Source organism: Bidens hawaiensis, unplaced genomic scaffold (genome assembly GCF_021521415.1).
Source record: "Bidens hawaiensis isolate Kalapana, Puna unplaced genomic scaffold, B.hawaiensis_p1.1 tig00025186_1, whole genome shotgun sequence".
NCBI lineage: Eukaryota > Viridiplantae > Streptophyta > Magnoliopsida > Asterales > Asteraceae > Bidens > Bidens hawaiensis.
Window position 1 is genome coordinate 63,651 of NW_027494008.1, and position 20,441 is coordinate 84,091.

Consider the following 20,441-nt stretch of genomic DNA (forward strand, 5'->3'; position numbering starts at 1 on the left):
AACGACGGTTTTGGATAACCATTTTAGATATTTTTAAGAAAAAAGTGGCTAGTCTAAAAATTTGATTGGTCGTTCAAAATGGTTATTTCGGTCCCTTTCAGCTATAAACTATTTAGTAACTTATTGTTACTGAACTCCAATATAAATTAAATTTTCATTTTTAGGCATGTGTAAAATGTTAATGGTCGCATGCATACAAAAAGGCAAAGGATATATAGGGGAGCAGCAATAATTCTTGATGTTCATTGATCCTCATGAGACATCCCCAAGGAATTCCCACAGCCACATAACATTAATTTAATCAGATATCACAATAACAAAAATCAAATACAGTGTACTCTTCATCTGTTAAAATATTCGTAGTGTGAGAATGGCAAGTATAGTGTTTCCAAAAGTGGGTGGCTTTCCGACTAGGCTGCGATTATGCCGCCAACTTGAATTGCACTGTAAGAGCGTACAGAAACACTTGCATGCCGTTGGGAGTCGGATTGGAAATAGACCCGGGTTCCGGTTTCAAAGATTCATCAAGCCTCATGCTTTAGCTACAGAGGTTTCCTTTAAAGAACCCAAGGTAAACTAATCTTTCAATGGCCTTTATGGAATATGTTCTATTTACATGGTTAAAATGATCAACTATACCATAATGCACAACACTTAATGCACCTGGGGTGTTGATAAACCAAATGAAAAAAAAAAAAAAAAAAATCTTGAGATGGGAGAAGCTTGAAAGATTGACAGATCAAACAATGTTATCATTATGTTATCATGATTTAGTGGTCTTAAAAAGTGAGGCATATATATGTGAATATAATAAATAAATAAATAAATAAAATATATGAATTCAGTAGGGTCCCATTTTAACAAAGTACATCCATTCAATTCAAAACTCTTTTAGAAAACCAGAAATTTAAAAGATTTAAAAGAATAAGGGTTTTTTTAAATGATATGTATCTTATTCGGCTCTTCCGTACCCAACATTTTTTTTGAATTATCATATACTAGTTTTTGGCCTCGTTTTACAAGGTTGTTTAAATAACTTGTTTCTAACATTTATATATGTTGTTTTGAATTTTAATTTATTAATTTTAAAAAAATTAATAATATACTTATAATTTGATTTAAGAGCTATGTGAGTTTGATGAGACCCATGGTTCGCTTATTTTTTTATTGTAAAATTGTTTCTTAATTATAAATAATATCTTTTTTTAATCGGATATTAACTTTTAATATATCCCTAATTTATAGGATCTTCATATCAAATATTTGATAAGATTAATTTATAATTTAATGAGATGTTATAATCCGTCTAAGGGATATCTGGGTTTGGTGAGACCCATACTCGTGAATTCGGGTAAAATGCATGAGAAAGCAACATTTATAAATAATACAATCTGGTGCTTTAAGAAAATATAGAGAGCAACCAGAGAGCTTTTAAAAGTTTCGTTTATATATATTATTAAAGATATACACTTATAAATATTATAAATATCATACACGCACAAGTAAAACTTAAAATACAAAATAGTTAAAATAATATATATATATATATATATATATATATATATATATATATATATATATACCTATGTTAACAATAACTAAACACACGACCATTTACCTCTTACTTTCCTAAAATGTTATATTTATATATGCTAATTTTTTAACAAATAAACTATTCTAACCATTTTCATTGCATAATATGTTTATACCTTATGTTATTATTTTAACTTTGATTAATGTTTCTCATCTTTGACGACAACCAAATCGTCTTTTGGCACTCTATCAAAATTGCAAACCCTAAGGTTTTGCATCGAGTGTTTGCACCATAAACCATTTATCCGGTCTAATCAAACCAAGGTAGTACGGACATTTGTGATATTGTTTTTAATGAATTAGGTATATATGATATATTAACAACTTTGTAAAAGCATATATGATATTTTTAATTTTATTTGGGTATATATGATATTTCAATATTTGTAAGAGTACATATGAAATTGTCATTTATTTTTGTAAAAAAAGATTTATTAAAAATTTATAAAATATCCCTTCAACCACCTTTTCCCCTCGAAATATTACTATGCTTGTCCTTCTCATAAAATGTATATTCAAGCATGGGCGACAACACCCATGTTTTACCGTAGGAAGGGTCTTTAGGTTTAATAAAATCATGTCGTGTGTCGCAACGTCCATTTTTTTAATAGCATTGACGCCTCCGATGGTATTTGTGTGGTTAAAACACATGCACCATCGCTGGTCTTACACCCTTGTCACTTGCGTCCCGCCCTATTACATTTATTGATTTTAATTAGGAGCAACACCCAAGTCTATACTTTCTCCTAGGACTGTAAGTTTTATACTCGGACCTGTTAACAAGAACGACGCGAGTTTTAGCAGGTTTGGGTCTGAACTTAACAAGTTTTGTGTCTTAAATAGGTCTATTTTAAGACATGTCTAAATTCATGCAATAACATGTTAAAGACATTTTAGCATGTTAGTAACATGTTTAGAGTTTTAATTAAAAATAATAATATACACTCATAAAGTCTTAAACCTAAAGTCATAGTTACATACGGTGTTTAACTGCAACCCAACAGAATCCTATATTATACTTTTAAGGGATATTATGATATGCTTTATATGTTTTTTTTTATTTTAAGTATGTTAAAGATTTGCGGTTTTTTACTTCAAATATATTATGTATTATGTATTAATTGACACTTTTATGCTTATTTTGAAGCCTTTTATTTCATTATACATATATTATTTATTGTGGCTTTAAACAAGTTTCTCAACAAGTCTTAACATCTTAACATGTTAATAAACATGTTAGTGTTCGTGTTTGAAAAAAAATTGCACGATTAGTTGTCGTGTCATGTTCGTGTTTAGTATCGTCGATCATCTTTTTGTATCTAACATGTTTTTACAGACCTACTTTCTCCTATAATTTCAAATGAAAAGTTTGGAACAAAATATGCATTAATTGTCATGCCGGCTCATAAAAATTTATTACATTCATTGATTTTATATGTTTAGAAGAACAATGATCATTTTAATAATATTATTTTACTTTATAGCTAGTAGCGACATACACTCATCTCACACACTTTTCCGAAATGCAGGCATCAACCCCGTTGAAAGATGATATGATGGCAAACTATGTTCCAATCTATGTTATGCTTCAGGTAATGTCACTACTCTTACCGCTATAAACAACTCGAAAGACACGAACTAGTCTTATCCATGTTCGTTAATTTAACTTTAACTAAATGAATATGAACCCTTAAGCAAACAGAATTTCTTTTCCGTGCTCGTTTGTTAAAAAGTTAAATGAGCATTTTTGTGTGCGTTTGTTAAGAAACTAAATGAACATGTTTGTGTTGGTTTATTAATATTCTAAATGAACATAAGCAAACACAAACGAACAACAAACAAACATAAACGAACACATACAGAGTTTTAAATCTTTTAATTAATTTGGTTTAAAATTATCTGTATATGTACTATATATAATACATAAGACATGGTCAAATTAAGAGACATACTTTTTCAGTAATTTACAACTTGTAAAGCATGATGTACACCTTCTATATCATGTAAAATAGGGACAAACTTGTCCATTAGAAAATATGCCTAGAAATAGTTACAAATTTGCCACATCAACTTATTAAACTTTTGTAAATTAAAAAAATTGTTACAACTTTGAACATTCAACTTTACCCATGTATTCCTTTTGATTTTAATTGTAACCAACTTCTCACCAACGATTTTCCAACGGGTCGTAACTATTTCATACATTAATATATATATATATATAATTGCACCGTAAAAATAAACATTTTATTGTCTTTAATTTGGGTATGGTATTGCTATAGTTTCTTTCAATTAAAAAATTAGCATGTTACGTATGGTAGTTCACAATTCGATTTTAACGGTGTCTAAGTTAAACCGTGAGCCAAACCGTTGGTTTGATTTTTTGTCATTGAAAACCAGAACTGAACTGTCGAAAATTTAAACCGAATCGTTACTAATGGTTTGGTTTCATGTATTGAGTTTCAATAATAATTTTACAGTTCGACCCGATTTTATATGGCATATTTTTGGTATAAACCGTAAACCGAACTGTTTGCTATGGTTTGAACATTCAGAAACCAGCTAATCAAAGTGGTGATTGGTTTCAACGTTTTCAATGTTTCAAACGAACCTTGAACATCCGTAATTGTTACATGATTACTGTGATTTTTGTTTCTCGCCGCATCACACGGGTACCCGTTTAGTTTTTAGTAAACAAATGTAAATGAAACTATATATATGATACGATGATGACGTGATATGATATGACGTGATATGCATAGTTGGATATTGTTACAAATGACAACACCCTCAAAGACAAAGCCGGGCTAGAGAAGCAGTTAAAGCAGTTACACAACGTAGGGGTGGACGGCGTGATGTGTGACGTGTGGTGGGGCATAGTTGAATCCAAAGGACCAAAAGAGTATGATTGGAGTGCTTACAAGACATTGTTTCAACTGGTTCAAGATTGTAAGCTAAAACTGCAAGTTGTGATGTCATTTCATCAATGTGGTGGGAACATTGGGGACATTGTCATCATTCCAATCCCGCCATGGGTTCGAGACGTTGGAGAAACCGACCCAGATATATTTTTTACCAATAGAAACGAGACCCGCAACATCGAGTATCTCACTATCGGCGTGGATAATCTACCACTTTTTGGTGGTCGTACTGCTATTGAGGTTAGGCTCTGAAATGTGAATGAGTTGGTTTGGGTCATGTTTTATACTAAACAGGATAAATAAATTATTATATGTTAAAATTGAAAAAAAAAACTAAAAAGGTATCTGTGGTTGACTCTTGACTTGTACCAAATGGTCAAAATATTGCAGTTATATAGTGACTACATGAAGAGCTTTAGAGAAAACATGGCTGAGTTTTTGGATGCGGAACTGTTTATGGATATTGAGGTCGGGCTCGGTCCAGCAGGCGAGCTTAGGTACCCGTCATACCCGCAAAACCAAGGGTGGGTTTTCCCGGGTATTGGTGAATTCCAGGTGAGTGGCTAAGACGATGTTTGGATTTCCGTTTTGAAACTGATTACTTGATAGTTGATAAATATAAATTTTAGAAACGATCGAACGTCTGATTATGTGAATATTAAAATTTTAGTGAGCAGAAACACATCTAAATTTTCTACATGAAAGTAGTAAGCTTTTGGGTTGTCACATCATCTGTTGGAACCCTAGTTGAATCGTGCGTGAAAGTGTGAGACTTCAATGATGGGTTTAGGCAAGAATGGTGATCAGGTATAAAGATGAATGCTATTAAGGATGAGTATTATTGTTATTTATGAGTAAGATTGTTACATGTATTTTGCCCATTACACATACATAACATTTCTTTATATATGGTCCAAGGAGACCCCTTTTTACCCTCTAGGTCCTTGACTTGTTCTTTATCCTGTGGTTTCTTCATTTCCCCGTCAAAGTCGCAGGAGGTATCCTATTGTCCGTTGTACCCTACTCTCATCTTCTGGAGCACGCGTGCCTTAGGCCTTTCCCCCGTCAGGCCAACCGTGACCTCACTCTTTAGCTGACCTAGGCCTCTGTCTTGTTATATCTTTTTCTTTCTGGACCTGGGCCCATTTCTTGGGGTAGTAGCTTATTTGTTGCTCAGTGGGCCGTGATCCAGTTCCAAGAGCTCAATTCCCAGGTAGGCTCTTCAAGTCCCAGTCTATTATCCTTGTTATTTATAACAATAATAATGGACTTAATTTATTACCGAGTTTCCTCCTCACCATCCGTGGATTAACCTTGTTACTAAATACCCTCTTCAACCCAACTGGCTAAATCTCTTTTACTCCATTAACCAGCCCAATTTGTATCCCTATCTCTATGATTTCCTCTTTAGCCCAACGACAACCCACGATTTGGGCGGTAAATCTTGTGGTGTAAATTGAAGTTACACATTTTCCAACATTATCATTATAACCCTGCTTCCCATCCCATCAAAGTTATTTCCCATCCACTCACTTCTCTCTCTTCCTTCTCTCTATCTTTCCAGCGACCATCCGCTTTCTCCCCGAACATTATTTCACCGTGTTTTTTCTATCCAGGTTAGTGTTGATATTCTCTTTTTTCTTTCTTAACCATGAGTCATGAAGGATTATCCACCATAAACTCTACCCTTAATCAAGAGAAGATGCTCTCTCTGTTTTCAAAATACCATATTCCCCTGTCTCTATCTCCTACACTGCTTGGGCCTGGTGAAACGGCCATCAGTCGTCTGAACCTCATATCCTTGTATACTAAAAACCTTGAATGTGCCAATGTCGGATACTCTCTTACCGATTTTCAGATGTCCCTGTTGAAATACCATGGATTAGGGTTTTCTCAAGTTCATCCGCTTGGTTTTCTACGGGTAACACACTTTGAAGTCGCTTGTCGAGCCTTGGGTGGTTTTGCTATAGTACCACTGTTCCGACGATTCTATCGCTTAAAATCCGACGGCGATTGGTTTACTTTCTAACGTCATTTAGTGGAGAAATATCCTTCATGTTATTCGAAAATGCCTACCAGTTTTTACCCACGAGAATGAAAAGGCAGTTTTTCCTTTGTTTCCCCCAAATTTGCCCCTGGCCTTCATCGTCGTCGTATTTTATCATCTACCATTAATGATCTTGCTCCAGGTACACCCACGAGCCAAGATGGTTTATACAAGCTGCTTGTTGATAATAAAATGGAGGCTATGACTTTCCCCGAGCCCTTATTGCATATGGCGAGGTTGAGTCAAATATGGTCTGATCTGTCAACTCGCCCAGCTATGCTCGAGGGTGGCCGAGGTTATTTATTGCTACATGACTTCTTATTTTGGTATTTATTGTGTATCCTTGATCATTAATACCTAGAATTGTCTTTTGCAGAGATGAGCTTGATTGAAATCCTTCAAATAGGTTCGATGAAAACAACTAAGTTTGTTAGGCTTCCAGTATCTCCAACGACCAGTTCTGAGGTGAGGGCTCCGGCCAGCTCGGCTTCTTTGGACCTAGCAACTCGTGATTTCGTTACCAGGGTTCATGTTGAAGACACTTCCAAACGTAAAAGATCCTCTTTCGGACATCTTCGATGCTTCTTTGAAGAGTAGGATGCGGAGTTCGAAGTGCCCATACCTTGGCAAGACATCCGCCTCACTGCCTCCTCCTTAGCTTTCTCATGAGGTCGTAGATTTGGAACCAGAGTTTGCCTTCCCGGTTGTTCCACCTACTGGGGGAAATCAGGAGGCAAGTGACTCTATAAATGTTGAAGCTGACCCTAAAGGAAAACAACCTCAAGCGCCCAACAAACCACCAAGCGATTCTCTTATTTTGGACTCCGGTGGATCTTCTACGGGTGACATTTTTATTTCCAAATGGAAATTGGCTATGGGGGCTTCCGTCAACACTCCCCAACTGGCTCATGATTTCTGACTGAGGTCATTCCACCCGAAGATTATGATCACATCCAATCGTTGACTGCTAATTCTCTTGTGAGCGAGTTTGGAACTTATTTTTACCGTGCTTTGGCTTTGGGAGCGGCTACTCGTCAGGCCGTGATTGATGCAGCCAAAATCAAGAGGAGATTGCCAATTTGAAGCGTTTGGCTGAGAAGGACAAACACAAAATTTAAGAGCTGAGACAGAAGGTTGTTCTTGCTGAGGAGAAAAACTTGAAGGCTGATTTGAAGAATTCTAAGAGCAAGATTGTGCAGCTAACGGTTGATCTTCGGCCACAAAAAGTCATGTGTTTGAGCTGGAAACCAAATGTGCCACTTCACGGGTGGGCCAAGAGAAACTTCATGAGGTTAGGGTTTCTTCCTTGTTCCTTTGTATGATTACTATGATATATGTCTTTAGTTTGTGACTTTCCTTCTCTGTGTGAACTGTGTTCTTAGTTGGAAACTTCCCTTCAACAAGGGCAAGCGGAGTATGAAGACTTCAAGAGAAAAGCTGAGTCGACCCAGGCCCAGCAGGATCATGTCATCGAGAAGCTCCGCCAGGGATATGAGAAGTTGCAAAAGGAGATGGACCGTGCCCAAATAGACCGGATATGGATAGTGACGAAGGGATTTAGGCTGGTTCATGAGAGTGCTCGCACATGTCATGAGACCTATCAGGTACGAGACGTTTTGAACAAGGCTACTTTCGCTTCGGGGTTTCAACATGGTCTCCAGGCTGGATATGACTATAGTGCTAGAGGAACTCCCATCCTCGAAGTTCCTTCATTTTGTGAGACCGAAGCTCCTTCATTGCTCGAGGAATGTTATGATGTTCTCGTGCTCTGTCTCGGAGCTGCGATGCCCTTAAGATATCACAAAAAATTGTATTTTGGCTTAAAGCGCTTCTTTTCTCTTCCCCTGAGGGACCTAAGCGTAATATTTTCTTAACTGCACGGAGTTCCAAGTCCTAGGAACTTCTTCTCCTGAGTGGTACACCAATTTATATGAACCCTTTTCTCCCGTCCAAATGACTTGGTAGGGCCCCTCCCATCTGGGCCCCAATTTTCCTTGATCTTCTGGCCTGCTTCTTCTCTCTCAGGACCAATTCCCCTATCTTGAACTTAACTTCTCTCACCCTTGAGTTATAAAATTTCTCCATTTATTTTTGTACTCCACTTCCCTCAGGGCTGCCATCTGCCTTCTTTCCTCCACTAGATTCAGATTCAGCCTGAGGCCTCTATCATTTTTTTGGCCCGTTATTTGGGTTTGGCCAGTTGGTAACCCGATCTCAACGGGTATCATGGCTTCAGTTCCATAGGTTAAACTGAAAGGTGTTTCCCCATGACTAACCTTAGGCATTGTCCGGTGAGCCCATAAAACGTGGGGTAACTCATCTACCCATGAGTTTTTCTGTCGTCCCAGTCTGTTTTTTATCCCTTCCACAATGCTTCGATTTTCCCTCTCAACTTGTCCATTGGCCTTGGGATGAGCTACGGGCGTGTACATCTGCTTGATCCTCATTTGATGGCACCATTCTCGGAAGAGGACATCTGTGAACTACTTCCCATTATTGCTCACTCTAGAGTGAGGGAGCCCGAAACGACACACAATGTTTTCCCAAACGAACCTTTTTACCTGTTGTCCCGTGATGGTAGCTACGGGATTTGCCTCTACCCATTTTGTAAAATAGTCAATAGCCACAATCAAGAACTCCCTGGACCTTAGGAAAAGGACCAACTATATCAATACCCCACTTTTGAAATGGCCAGGACGAACTGACGAGATGAGATTGAGCTTCGGTTGTCGGGTGATGAGGGCATAGATTTGACAACTGTCGCACCTTTGTATTTCTTTTAGTGCGCCCAGGAACATGGCCGACCAATAGTACCCAACTCTCATAGGTCGGGCCACCACCATCTTTGCCCCATATCATCCCGAATATTCCCTCGTGTATTTCTTGGATGACATACTCAGCTTCCGTGGAGTCTATGCAGTTGAGTGAAGGTCCCAGGTATGACCTTTTGTATAAATTCCCTTCAATTTATTTCGTATTGAAGGGCTTGGATTCTGAGCCTATGAGCTTCTTGTCTATCCTCAGGCACAATTCCCTCTTGTAGGTACCGGAGGATTGGGGTCATCTAGTTCTCCCCCGGTGCCTCAATGTTGGACACCGTAGCTTCTAGTATCGATGGTTTCTTGATGGTCTCTACATCGACGTCCTTGGCTAAATTATCAAAGGCCACAGACGCAAGTTTGCTCAGAGCGTCAGCCTTTTTGTTGAGTCTCCGGGAGATATGCACGACCTCAGATTCTCTAAAGCTTTGTAACAATTCTTTCACTTTCTTCAAATATTCTACCATTTTTGGATCTTTTGCTTCATAATCTTCCTTTACCTGATTGGCTACCAGTAACGACTCAACATGGGCTTTGATTTTTTGAGCCATCCTTAGCCCTGCAAGTAGGGATTCATACTCGGCCTCGTTGTTGGTACTAGGGAAGTCCAAACGTACCACGTACGTTAATTCGATACCTTCGGGACTAATGAGGATGACACCCGCCCCGTTCCCTTATTCGTTTGAGGCCTCATATGTGTAGAGGCTCCATAGGGGTTCTTCGAGATCGTCCCGTACTACGATACCTCCAGCGGGCTCTTCTTGAACCAAAGATTTGTCATTTTCCGGGGAGGTGGTCTCAGTAATGAAGTCAGCTTGAACTTGCCTCTCGAATGCGGCACTGCGTTTATACTCGATGGTGTGATCTCCCAATTCTATTGCCTACTTGGTCAGTCTACCCGATACCTCCGGTTTCATAAGAACTTGTTAGGGAGGTCTATTGGTTAAAACGCGTATCACATGGGCTTGGAAATATCATCTTAGCTTCTGAGCCGTATAAATGAGGGACAAAACAAGTTTCTCTATGGGGGAATACCTTTCTTTCGGGCCCTTCAAGGTTAGACTGACGAAGTATACGGGTATCTGAGCTTACCCTCTTTCAAACATGAGCACCGAGCTGATGGTTCGGTCTGTTTGAGAAAGGTATAGGATCAGCACCTCTGCCGGTGGCTGAGTCACAGTTGTGGGAAGTTCACACAAATGAGCTTTAAGTTCCTGGATCGCATTATCTGCTTCCGTGTCCCAGCAGAACTTGGTCACATTGCACTTCTTCGCAGAACCGACATGAATGGGAGGGTCCTTTCGCGATCCAAAAGAGGAAGCGGTTAAGAGCCACCAATCTCCCATTCAGCCTCTGGACCTATTCCTCGGGGGACCCATATGAAGCAGGGCCTCCACCTTTTCAGGATTCGCCTTGATTCCCTCTTTAGTTACCAACACTCCTAAGAACTTTCCCTTTTCAACCCCGAACGAACACTTCCTCGGGTTGAGTTTCACGTTAGCCTCCCTCTGCATACGTAATGTTTCTTTGATATCTTCCAGCATTCTGTCTTCATTTGTGCTCTTGATGACCAGATCATGCACTTATATCTCTACATTTCTTTCCCTTTGCTGGTGAAAGAGTCGATCCATGAATCGCTGGCACATTGTCCCCGCATTTTTTAGACCGAATGGCATTTTGGTGTAACAGAAAGTTTCCTCATCAGTGCAGAACACCGTTTTTTCTTCATCTTTGGGGTCCATTTGGATCTTATGGTACCCCTTTTAGGCGTCTAGGAAGCACCCCCTTAGGGGAAATTGGGAGAGGGACTCTATCTTCTTTTCAACTTCAGGTAATGGGTAAGAGTCTTTGGGGCACGCCTTATTCAGGTCTTTAAAATCGACACAATACGCCAACTATTGTCGGAATTTGCTATCATGACGGGATTTGATATCCATTGGGGGTACTTTACTTCTCGTATAATTCCAGCTTGCAACAGCTTCCAGGTTTCCTCTAACACTGCCTGACTCTTTTATAGCACCAGACTTGTTTTCTTTTGCTTAAAAGTTTCCATCCAGGGGAACCCATCAAGACTTTGTTGTAATAGATTTATGGGGACCCCGGTCATGTCTTCATGCCTCCATGCGAAGACATCACTATTGCGGAGTAGTACCTCTTTCAAACCGGCCATTCCCCTGACTAACAACTGGGTTCTGATCATCACTTTTTGTTTCGGGTGTTCCCCATTGAGGACCTAATCTTCTATCCCCTTATATCCCTTCTTCGTTTTGCCTCTAATCCCCACACTAGCTATGATCTCTGCTGAAGATCGGATGGTTGCCACTCTCTTCGAGGTGAGGAATTCAATGTACCGGTGGATTGTGGAACCTACAACTCGGAGTACCTTCATGCTTGGCCTGCCTAAAATGATGTTGTATTTAGACGGCGCCCTGACAACCAAGAATCGAAGGTGAATCGTTCGTGTCCTCTCCCCATCCCTCATTAGGGGAAGAGTGAGGAAGCCCAATTGCCCTACCACTTCTCCAAAAAAAACCCCATCAGATTGCACACATCTTCTTCCAGTTTACTTCGTATCTCTTTCCGGAGCCACGCAAAACAGTGTTCATACATGACCTCCACACCACTACCTCCATCAACGTGCACTCGGGCTACGAGGTGTCCCGCCACGCTTGCCGATATATTGAGAGGCATCTCTGTAGCTTCTTCGTCCTCTAGACTGGGGAATGACAACGACATCTTCATCCATGACAAGTTCGTGGACAAAGACCCCACCCTCTCCATCTTGGGAACTCTTCCCTGATCCTCTCCATCACCTTCTCTTCTCCGGATCACGTCAACAAAGTGTGTGTCCTCATCTTCTTATTTTATCTTTGAAAGAGGCTCCCTTGAGGGGAGTGGGAGCTGACGAGATTTCAAAACGGCCTCCCATAATTTCTTCAACTGGACATAGTTTTCAGTAGCATACCCATGGCTCTTGTGGTAATTACAATACCCCTGAGGATTGGCTTTGTAAGATTTCTTGAAGGGGCTAGATGTATTTGGAACGTATTTGGCTTTTTCTGCTATTAGCTTTCTTGAAGGGGCGAGGATTGGTTGGGAATCAAGGTGGGTAAGAAGGAGATGTGGGGGAGTGCGCTGGAGTATTTGACGGGGGCCGGTATGGCGCAAAACGGTCTCTTTCGAATGAAGTCCTCCCCTTGTTATGACTCAGTCCCACACTATACTTCCCCCCATTTCCCAACTTTGGAGCCACCCTCTTAGTTTCCAATTCCCTTATCTTGGTTCTAGTGTCCTTTCCCCTGACAAAGGCTCGGAACCGATCCATGAGTTAGTCAAAAGTGGTAGGGAAATCTTCCCCCAACTTCTTATTGAGCTGGGAGAACCTTACCCCGTTTATGAACCCACTTATCTTCATAACATCAGGTAGCCCTTTGATATTCGTACTTTCAGTCCATAAACTGTTCCACCTTTTCGTCGTCTCTTCTTCGAATGTGAAAGATTTCATTGGGGTTCTTCATGGCTTTCCGTTGCTTGCTGAAGTTCAGCAAGAATTTCCCCCTCAACTCTTCATAGCTGTTTGTAAGGCCCCGTTACCGGTAACCCTACTTTGGATGTTGGATTTACTCATAAACACAGTTCAAATATCAGAGTTAATTAAAACTTTACGCGTAACATAAAAACTTTCATAAAACATTTCATAACAATCCAAAACTTGTCTTAACAAACAACTTGTCTTTCAAAAACAAAGTAATTAAAAGATAACACGTCTTGAGCCTTCTGATGCCAGCCTCCTATTCAATGACACGTGTCCCCTCAAGCGAGCTGCCTCATTCTACTCACCTGCGTGCATACTAAAAGTCAGCTACACTGAGTGAGTTCTAGTTAGTCACACATAATACAATACATACACTTACCTTCCATTATGCATCCGAAGATACATAATAAGTACTTTACTAATTTATTTTCATTTCATAAGTTCATACATACGCTCGTACTTTATTACTTTCATACTATATAAATTACCGTCCTTTTCTATCTCAGATAATATTCGGGTCTGGTCCCTCTTTCCTTTGTCTATCTCAGATATTATTAGGGTCTGGTCCCTTTCTTGTCTATCTCACATATTATTAGGGTCTGGTCCCTTTTTACTTCTCTATCTCAGATATTATTAGGGTCTGGTCCCTTCTATCTCAGATATTATTAGGGTCTGGTCTCTCTTTCTTCATTTTCGTGCATACTGTCTTTAAATACCCATAACCTACACACTTTCTTTAATCATTCATACATATTCATATATTGTACATATATCTATCATACACATTCATCTATCATAAACATACCTCCCTTGTTAGCACGTGCAATATCCGAAGATCGTTCACGTACTGACAAGCTTTCATTCACGTTTAAGATATACATACATAACATATAAACCATATAAGGCATACACTTACCAGTTAAGGTAAGTGTATTAACTATCACGTCGAGTATGCACACAGCCCCGAAAACATAACAAGGAAATGGGGCTAGAAACTCACCTGAATGCGGTTACGTTCACCGTTAATGGTAATCCCTTTATTCAGTTGTGCACGGCTGACTGTATAATAATTACACATATCAATTAACTATCACTACTCATATTATCTTTCTAGTCTTAGTTATTACCCACAACGAACAGGGGTTCGGGGGCAGCGCCCCTGGCAGCGGGGTTCTAGAGGCGGCAGCCCCTAGCAGGGTCCAAGGGGCAGAGCCCCTGGCTGGGGTCGAGCTGCTAGGTCAGCTTGGAAAATTTTTATTTACATTAACTGTCTTAACACATTTTTCATTAGGATTTTAATTTATTTTCTAATTCGCTAACCCATTCTTCATAACGAATTAAGTCTGATTCGCTATCCGATTCGTTACCTTAAATGTAAGCGAACATGCATGTTAGGCGAACTTAACTTAAGCGAACCTAGGTTAAGCGAACTTAACATCAGCGAACTTATATGTTAAGCGAACATATCAATGGGCGAACTTAGCTGATGGCGAACTTGAGTTTGGCGAACTTAATCAACAGCGAAGTTGATCATGAGCGGACTTATACACCCAGCGAACTTATATACCCAGCGAAGTTCATACAACAGCGAACTTATAACCAGCGAAGTTATACAACAAGCTCTCTGCTGTCTGAGTTCGTTTCATCAATCCAAAACATACGTTTTGCGACCTTTGTTCGCTTATTATGGTTCGGCCTTAAACCCAACCGTTCCCTAGTCCGATTGCGGCTTAAGATTGACCCAAACGAATCGTAAAGTTTGATCATTTTAAGCTAAAACGTCCCATATAGGTTCAAGGGTTCATTTAATCGAGTCGTTTCCATTTTCGGGTTCATTACATTCATGTTTATTATCAAGTTTGCAACTTTATGCCTCGTTTATACCCAATCTATTCTAGACTCAGGTTTCAAGGCTAAACGTCTATAAAAACGTAAACTTTAAGATCGAAACATACCTTTTCATGTTTATTTGGCTTAGTTATAGACTTTAGATCTTGTATATATCTTGTGTATAACGAGGATATATCAAGAATCAACATTTGTTGGGCCCGGATCTCACCCCTCTCTCACGGCCGTATATATGTATGGTGTAGGTGTGTGTTTTTGAGTGTGTAGAGATTTGGATGGAAGAAATGAGGATTTAGGGTTTTAGGGTGATTTAAGAGGATATTTATATCCCTTAAAGCCCATGGACCTAAGGCCCATTCCCTTTAATCCCTCTTAATTAGTCCAAGTCCATGATCTTTATTAATACTAATTAATTATTTAGACCCAATAACTAAACACGACTTTCTTTTATTAAATACGAGAATTTTAGGATGTTACAATTCTTTCCTCCTTAAAGAGGTTTCGTCCCCGAAACCTAACTATCTACTTAAACAAACTAGGGTAAAACTTGCGCATCTCATCCTCGGCCTCCCAAGTAGCATCGGATCCCTTGCGGTGCTTCCATATCACCTTTACCAATGGTATAACCTTGTGATGAAGTTGCTTCTCCTTGCGATCAACAATCTCTATCGGTTGCTCGACGTAGTTCAGTTGCTCATCAACCTCGATGTCCATTAATGGCACGTGAGACGTGTCATCAGCTAGACACTTCCTCAGATGAGAAACATGGAAGGTTGAATGAATTCCTTCTAACTCATCTGGTAAACCCAGCTTATAAGCTACTTCACCCACACGATCTAAGATCTTAAATGGTCCAATGTACCTTGGACTCAACTTTCCTCTTTTCCTAAAGCGGATAATTCCCTTCCAAGGCGAGACCTTGAGCATCACATTGTCACAAACGTTAAACTCAATCGGTCGTCGCCGCTTATCAGCATACGACTTCTGTCTGTCTTGAGCGGCTTTCATCCTAGCCTTAATCTGATCGAACTTTGAAGACGTTTCTTGTACAACTTCTAAGTTTCCCATTTCTTTTTGGCCAATCTCCCCCCAACACACGGGAGTTCTACATCGTCTACCATAAAGCATCTCAAACGGTGGCATACCAATACTTGAATGGTAGTTGTTGTTATAGGAGAACTCTGCTAGATGCAGATGATCATCCCAACTTCTGCCAAAGTCTAAGACACAAGCACGTAGCATATCCTCAAGGGTTTGGATCGTCCTTTCAGACTGTCCATCTGTTTGAGGATGATACGCCGTACTGATGTTCAACCTCGTTCCCATAGCTTCATGGAATTTCTTCCAGAACCTCGAAGTGAATCGAGTATCTCTATCGGACACGATCGACGGTGGTACCCCATGCTTAGATACAACCTCTTTGATGAACAAACCTGCTAACGTTTCTGACGAGATGGCCTCTCGTATAGGCAGAAAGTGAGCACTCTTGGTCAAACGGTCCACTATCACCCAAATGGTATCATGATGCTTAGATGTACGAGGTAGCTTAGTTATGAAATCCATGGTGATGTGTTCCCATTTCCACTCAGGTATCTCTAGCGGTTGCATCTTCCCATAAGGCTTCTGATGCTCGGCTTTGACTTGTAAGCAAGTTAAGCACTCACTGACATAATCTACTACATCATTCTTCATTCCAGGCCACCAGTAGTCTCTTTTCAAATCTTGGTACATCTTCGTAGCTCTTGGATGAATCGAATATCTTGACTTATGAGCCTCATCTAAGATTCGACCTCTGAGATCTCCATGGCGTGGAATCCACATACGGTCAAATCTAGTCTTAACACCATGAGTGTTTTCCATCAACTCGTCTTGTTGGCCATAAATCCTTTCTTTCTTAATTAATCCTTCATCTACTAGTACCTCTGACTGTACCTTGGCAATCTCTTCAAAAAGACTGGAGTTCATAATCAGCTGGTATGACTTCACTGTTGCAAGGACTTCCTCGTTCTTACGGCTTAGCGCGTCGGCGACCACATTAGCTGCGGTCGAAGTCCTTTATCCTGTGGTTTCTTCACTTTCCCGGTCGAAGTCGCATGAGGTATCCTATTGTCCGCTGGACCCTGCTCTCATCTTCTAGAGCACGCATGCCTTGGGCCTTTCCCCTGTCAGGCCAACAATGACCTCACTCTTTCATTGACTTAGGCCTCTGTCTTATTATATCTTCTTCTTTCTGGACCTGGCCCATTTCTTGGGCTAGTAGCTTATTCGTTTCTCAGTGGGCCGTGATCCAATTCCAAGAGACCAATTCCCAAGTAGGCGCTTCATCATCTAACCCATTTAGAGAATGGGTCAGGGTCGAATTGACATGTTAAATTAAGCAGGTCATGTGCGAAAACAGTAAGCTTTTGGGTTGGCACATCTAACCCATTTAAAGAATGGTTCGTGTTCGAATTGACCTGTTAAATTAAGCAGGTCATGTTAGAGTTGATTTGTTTAGTTAAAAGGCCAAAGTTTTTCAAACCAACAACCCGATGAACAAGTTTACAACTTGATCATTACGTGTGGGCACCGTTAGTTAAATGAGTTGTGTTCGGGTTAGTGTGAGCCAGATAGGGTTGATGTTTTATACTAGAATAGAAAGATGGTCTTGTCCGGGTTTAAAATTCAACCCGACACTCCTAAAATCCAAACACTGTTTTATATGATTTTGATTATTCATATCATATATGTTTCAAAGCGCACATCCAAACACACTGATAACCCGGCTCAACCTTCAACATAAAGAACTAAAGAAGAAATGATATTTTATTTTGTTATTAACATAAACAACAAATTGTCAGTGCTACGACAAATATCTGAAAGCCGATTTTGAAGAGGCTGCAAAGAATGCGGGACACCCGGAATGGGGATTGCCGGATGATGCTGGAGAATACAATGATAATCCAAATGCAACAGGTTTCTTTGGGTCAAAAGGTTACTTGAGTGACAAGGGAAAGTTTTTCTTGACTTGGTATTCAAACAAGTTGATAATCCATGGTGATCAAATCTTGGATGAAGCCAACAAAGCCTTCCTAGGTTGTAAAGTGAAGCTAGCTTGCAAGGTAATAAGTATTATAAAATACAACGCTAAGATAAAACATGTGGGTCAAAACGAGTAGAACATTTGGATCATATTAAAAAATATCATTTTGGTCCGGGTCAAACTGGTTCCGATTGAAATGGCACTACAACAAAAAGGGCTTCTTAGGACCTTTTGTGTGGGACGCTTGTAAAATAGGGTCCTAAAATCTATTTAATAGGACAAATGAACATTTGGGGTCTTTTTACAATATACGCTACAGCACCGGTGTCCTAAAAAGTTAGTTAATAGGATGGATGATTCTTTGGGGTCGTATTATCATATAACTTAATAAGACATTTGAAATGTAAATCTTAATAAAGTAATTTATAAGACATGTAGTTGTTGGTGTCCCATTATGTGGTAATGTAATAGAACACTTTATCATTGGATGTCTTATTATAACATAACTTAATAGGACACTTTGTAGTTAAGTCATTTGATATTATAATACACCTTAATGGGCTCGGTTAATGGTGCAGATATCAGGTATCCATTGGTGGTATAAAGATGATACTCATGCTGCAGAGTTAACAGCAGGATACTATAATTTAAACAATCGCGATGGGTATCGCCCGATTGCACGCATGCTTTTTAGGCATTATGGTGCTTTCAATTTCACTTGTTTAGAAATGAGGAACTCTGATCAAGATGCAGCTGCTAAAAGTGGACCTCAAGAACTTGTCCAACAGGTTTAGTTAAATAAAAAAACATTTTTCATATGAAAATCTAAGAAACCGTGGTAACAACTAACATCATATGGTGTTTCAAATGTACAGGTATTTAGCGCGGTCAAAAGAGAGGAAGTTCTTATGGCAGGTGAAAATGCGCTCGAAAGATATGATCGCGATGGTTATAATCAAATTCTTCTGAATGTTAGGCCAAATGGTGTCAACAAAAATGGACCACCAAAGCTAAAGATGGAAGCTTTGACTTTCCTTAGATTAGGAGATGAGTTACTAGAAAAGAAGAATTATAAGATATTCAAAGCATTTGTGAGGAAACTTCATGCTGATCAGGTATGTGACCACGTCAAAGATAAGACTTTTATAGTCTTGGGGCTTTTTATTATGATCTTCTCTAGAAGAGGTCTCAACTACATATAACTATTTAACCCATTGAAGGCCACCTGCCTAGCTTAAACAGTAACTAGTGGACCTGTGAAATTTCTCTTAACGGGTTCTAACGATCACAAAAAGAAAAAAAACTATTATACCTTCATATGGTGACTAAGTGATAAGAACATGATTCCTAGGTAGAATCATGTTTTCACTCTTTTAACCCCTTGAAGGCTACCCGCCCAACACAATGGTGGGGCCCGTGAATCCAAACGGATTCTCATGATTCATGATAACCCAAAAATAAATGATAAGTACTTTATGCACATCTTAGACTCTTAAAGCTAAATTTACAATCATTTTCCAGACATATGTCGCTGATCCACAAAAATATACATATATTGTCCCGTTGGAGAGATCGAAACCCGAGATTCCAATCGAAGAACTGCTAAAAGCAACTGAAATGCTTGAACCGTTCCCGTTCGATATCCAAACAGACATGAGTGTGGGGGGTGCACTCAATGATTTTATTGATGGTTTGCTAAACATGATTCCTTTCTTCTAAGAAAATGGATGGAAGAGTTGCAGCTATCCATTTCAAAAAGAGTTGTCCAAATTCAGATGCAAGTTTAAGAGAATATTATGTATTACTGTTATATATGAAAATATGAAATACACTCTTTTAATTATATAATATGAATAAAATAGTAAACTCTATAATAACGCTTCGTTAACTTAATACTAATAAAGTGAGTTTGCCCTATATTACAATAATGTATAGAAGAAATGGGTAGAACTAAATACAGTGACACAGACACAGATCAAAGCAACAACAATGAGCAAACACCAAGGCAAGAAAAACACCACTTTAAGGGGTTGTTTGGCAAATGCTGAATCATTAAGTGTTGAATCAGTAAGAGGTCTAAATAATTAAGAAAATGTGAGCCAGTAAGTGTTGAGCCAGTTTAAGTCTGGTTGGTTAGACATCTGAATAAGTGTACAAAATGACTATCTTACCCCTCTTAATTATTTCGTGCTGATTGAAACATATTTGATTGGTTAGAAGTTAGAACTTTGAATAACAAATAATTATAAAAAGAAAATACAAAACATTGTAAAAAAGATCATCACTAAGACCATCCATCGGTGAACTGAATTTGGGTTGGGACACTATTTAAAGAAAAATCAATAATGGGTAAACCGTTCTTGTAGGCAACCTAGGTTGCCGGCATTTTTTCAACAGTTCATCGCCACGCGGCCTAATATGAGTGGCTATCTTTTTGATTTATTTTTCTTTTTCTTTTCATGCTAAGAGCAATGGAAATACCTCTCACGGGGCACCGTGAGAGTGCTTTTGGCGCCGTGAGCCCGTGAAACACCACCCCCCTCCCCTGTGAAGGGGGCGCGATACACCCACCGTTAATTCTTTCATGGCATTGTTGAAGGGGCCCACTTGATTTCAAACGGCTATATAGCCGTTGGAGGCTATATAATTAAAAAAA

The 20,441-nt window shown here is 39.3% G+C and overlaps 1 protein-coding gene across 1 annotated transcript; it reads left to right on the forward strand.

The window, feature by feature from the left end:
• The first annotated feature begins 263 nt into the window (after window positions 1–263).
• Window positions 264–19,569, forward strand: LOC143571057 (beta-amylase-like). The gene is made up of 8 exons (XM_077056576.1): window positions 264–571; window positions 3,123–3,185; window positions 4,356–4,754; window positions 4,905–5,069; window positions 17,604–17,864; window positions 18,364–18,573; window positions 18,661–18,900; window positions 19,307–19,569. The coding sequence occupies exons 1-8, from the start codon at window positions 371–373 to the stop codon at window positions 19,502–19,504; spliced, it is 1,737 nt and encodes a 578-aa protein (XP_076912691.1). The 5' UTR covers window positions 264–370; the 3' UTR covers window positions 19,505–19,569.
• Window positions 19,570–20,441: the final 872 nt, after the last annotated feature.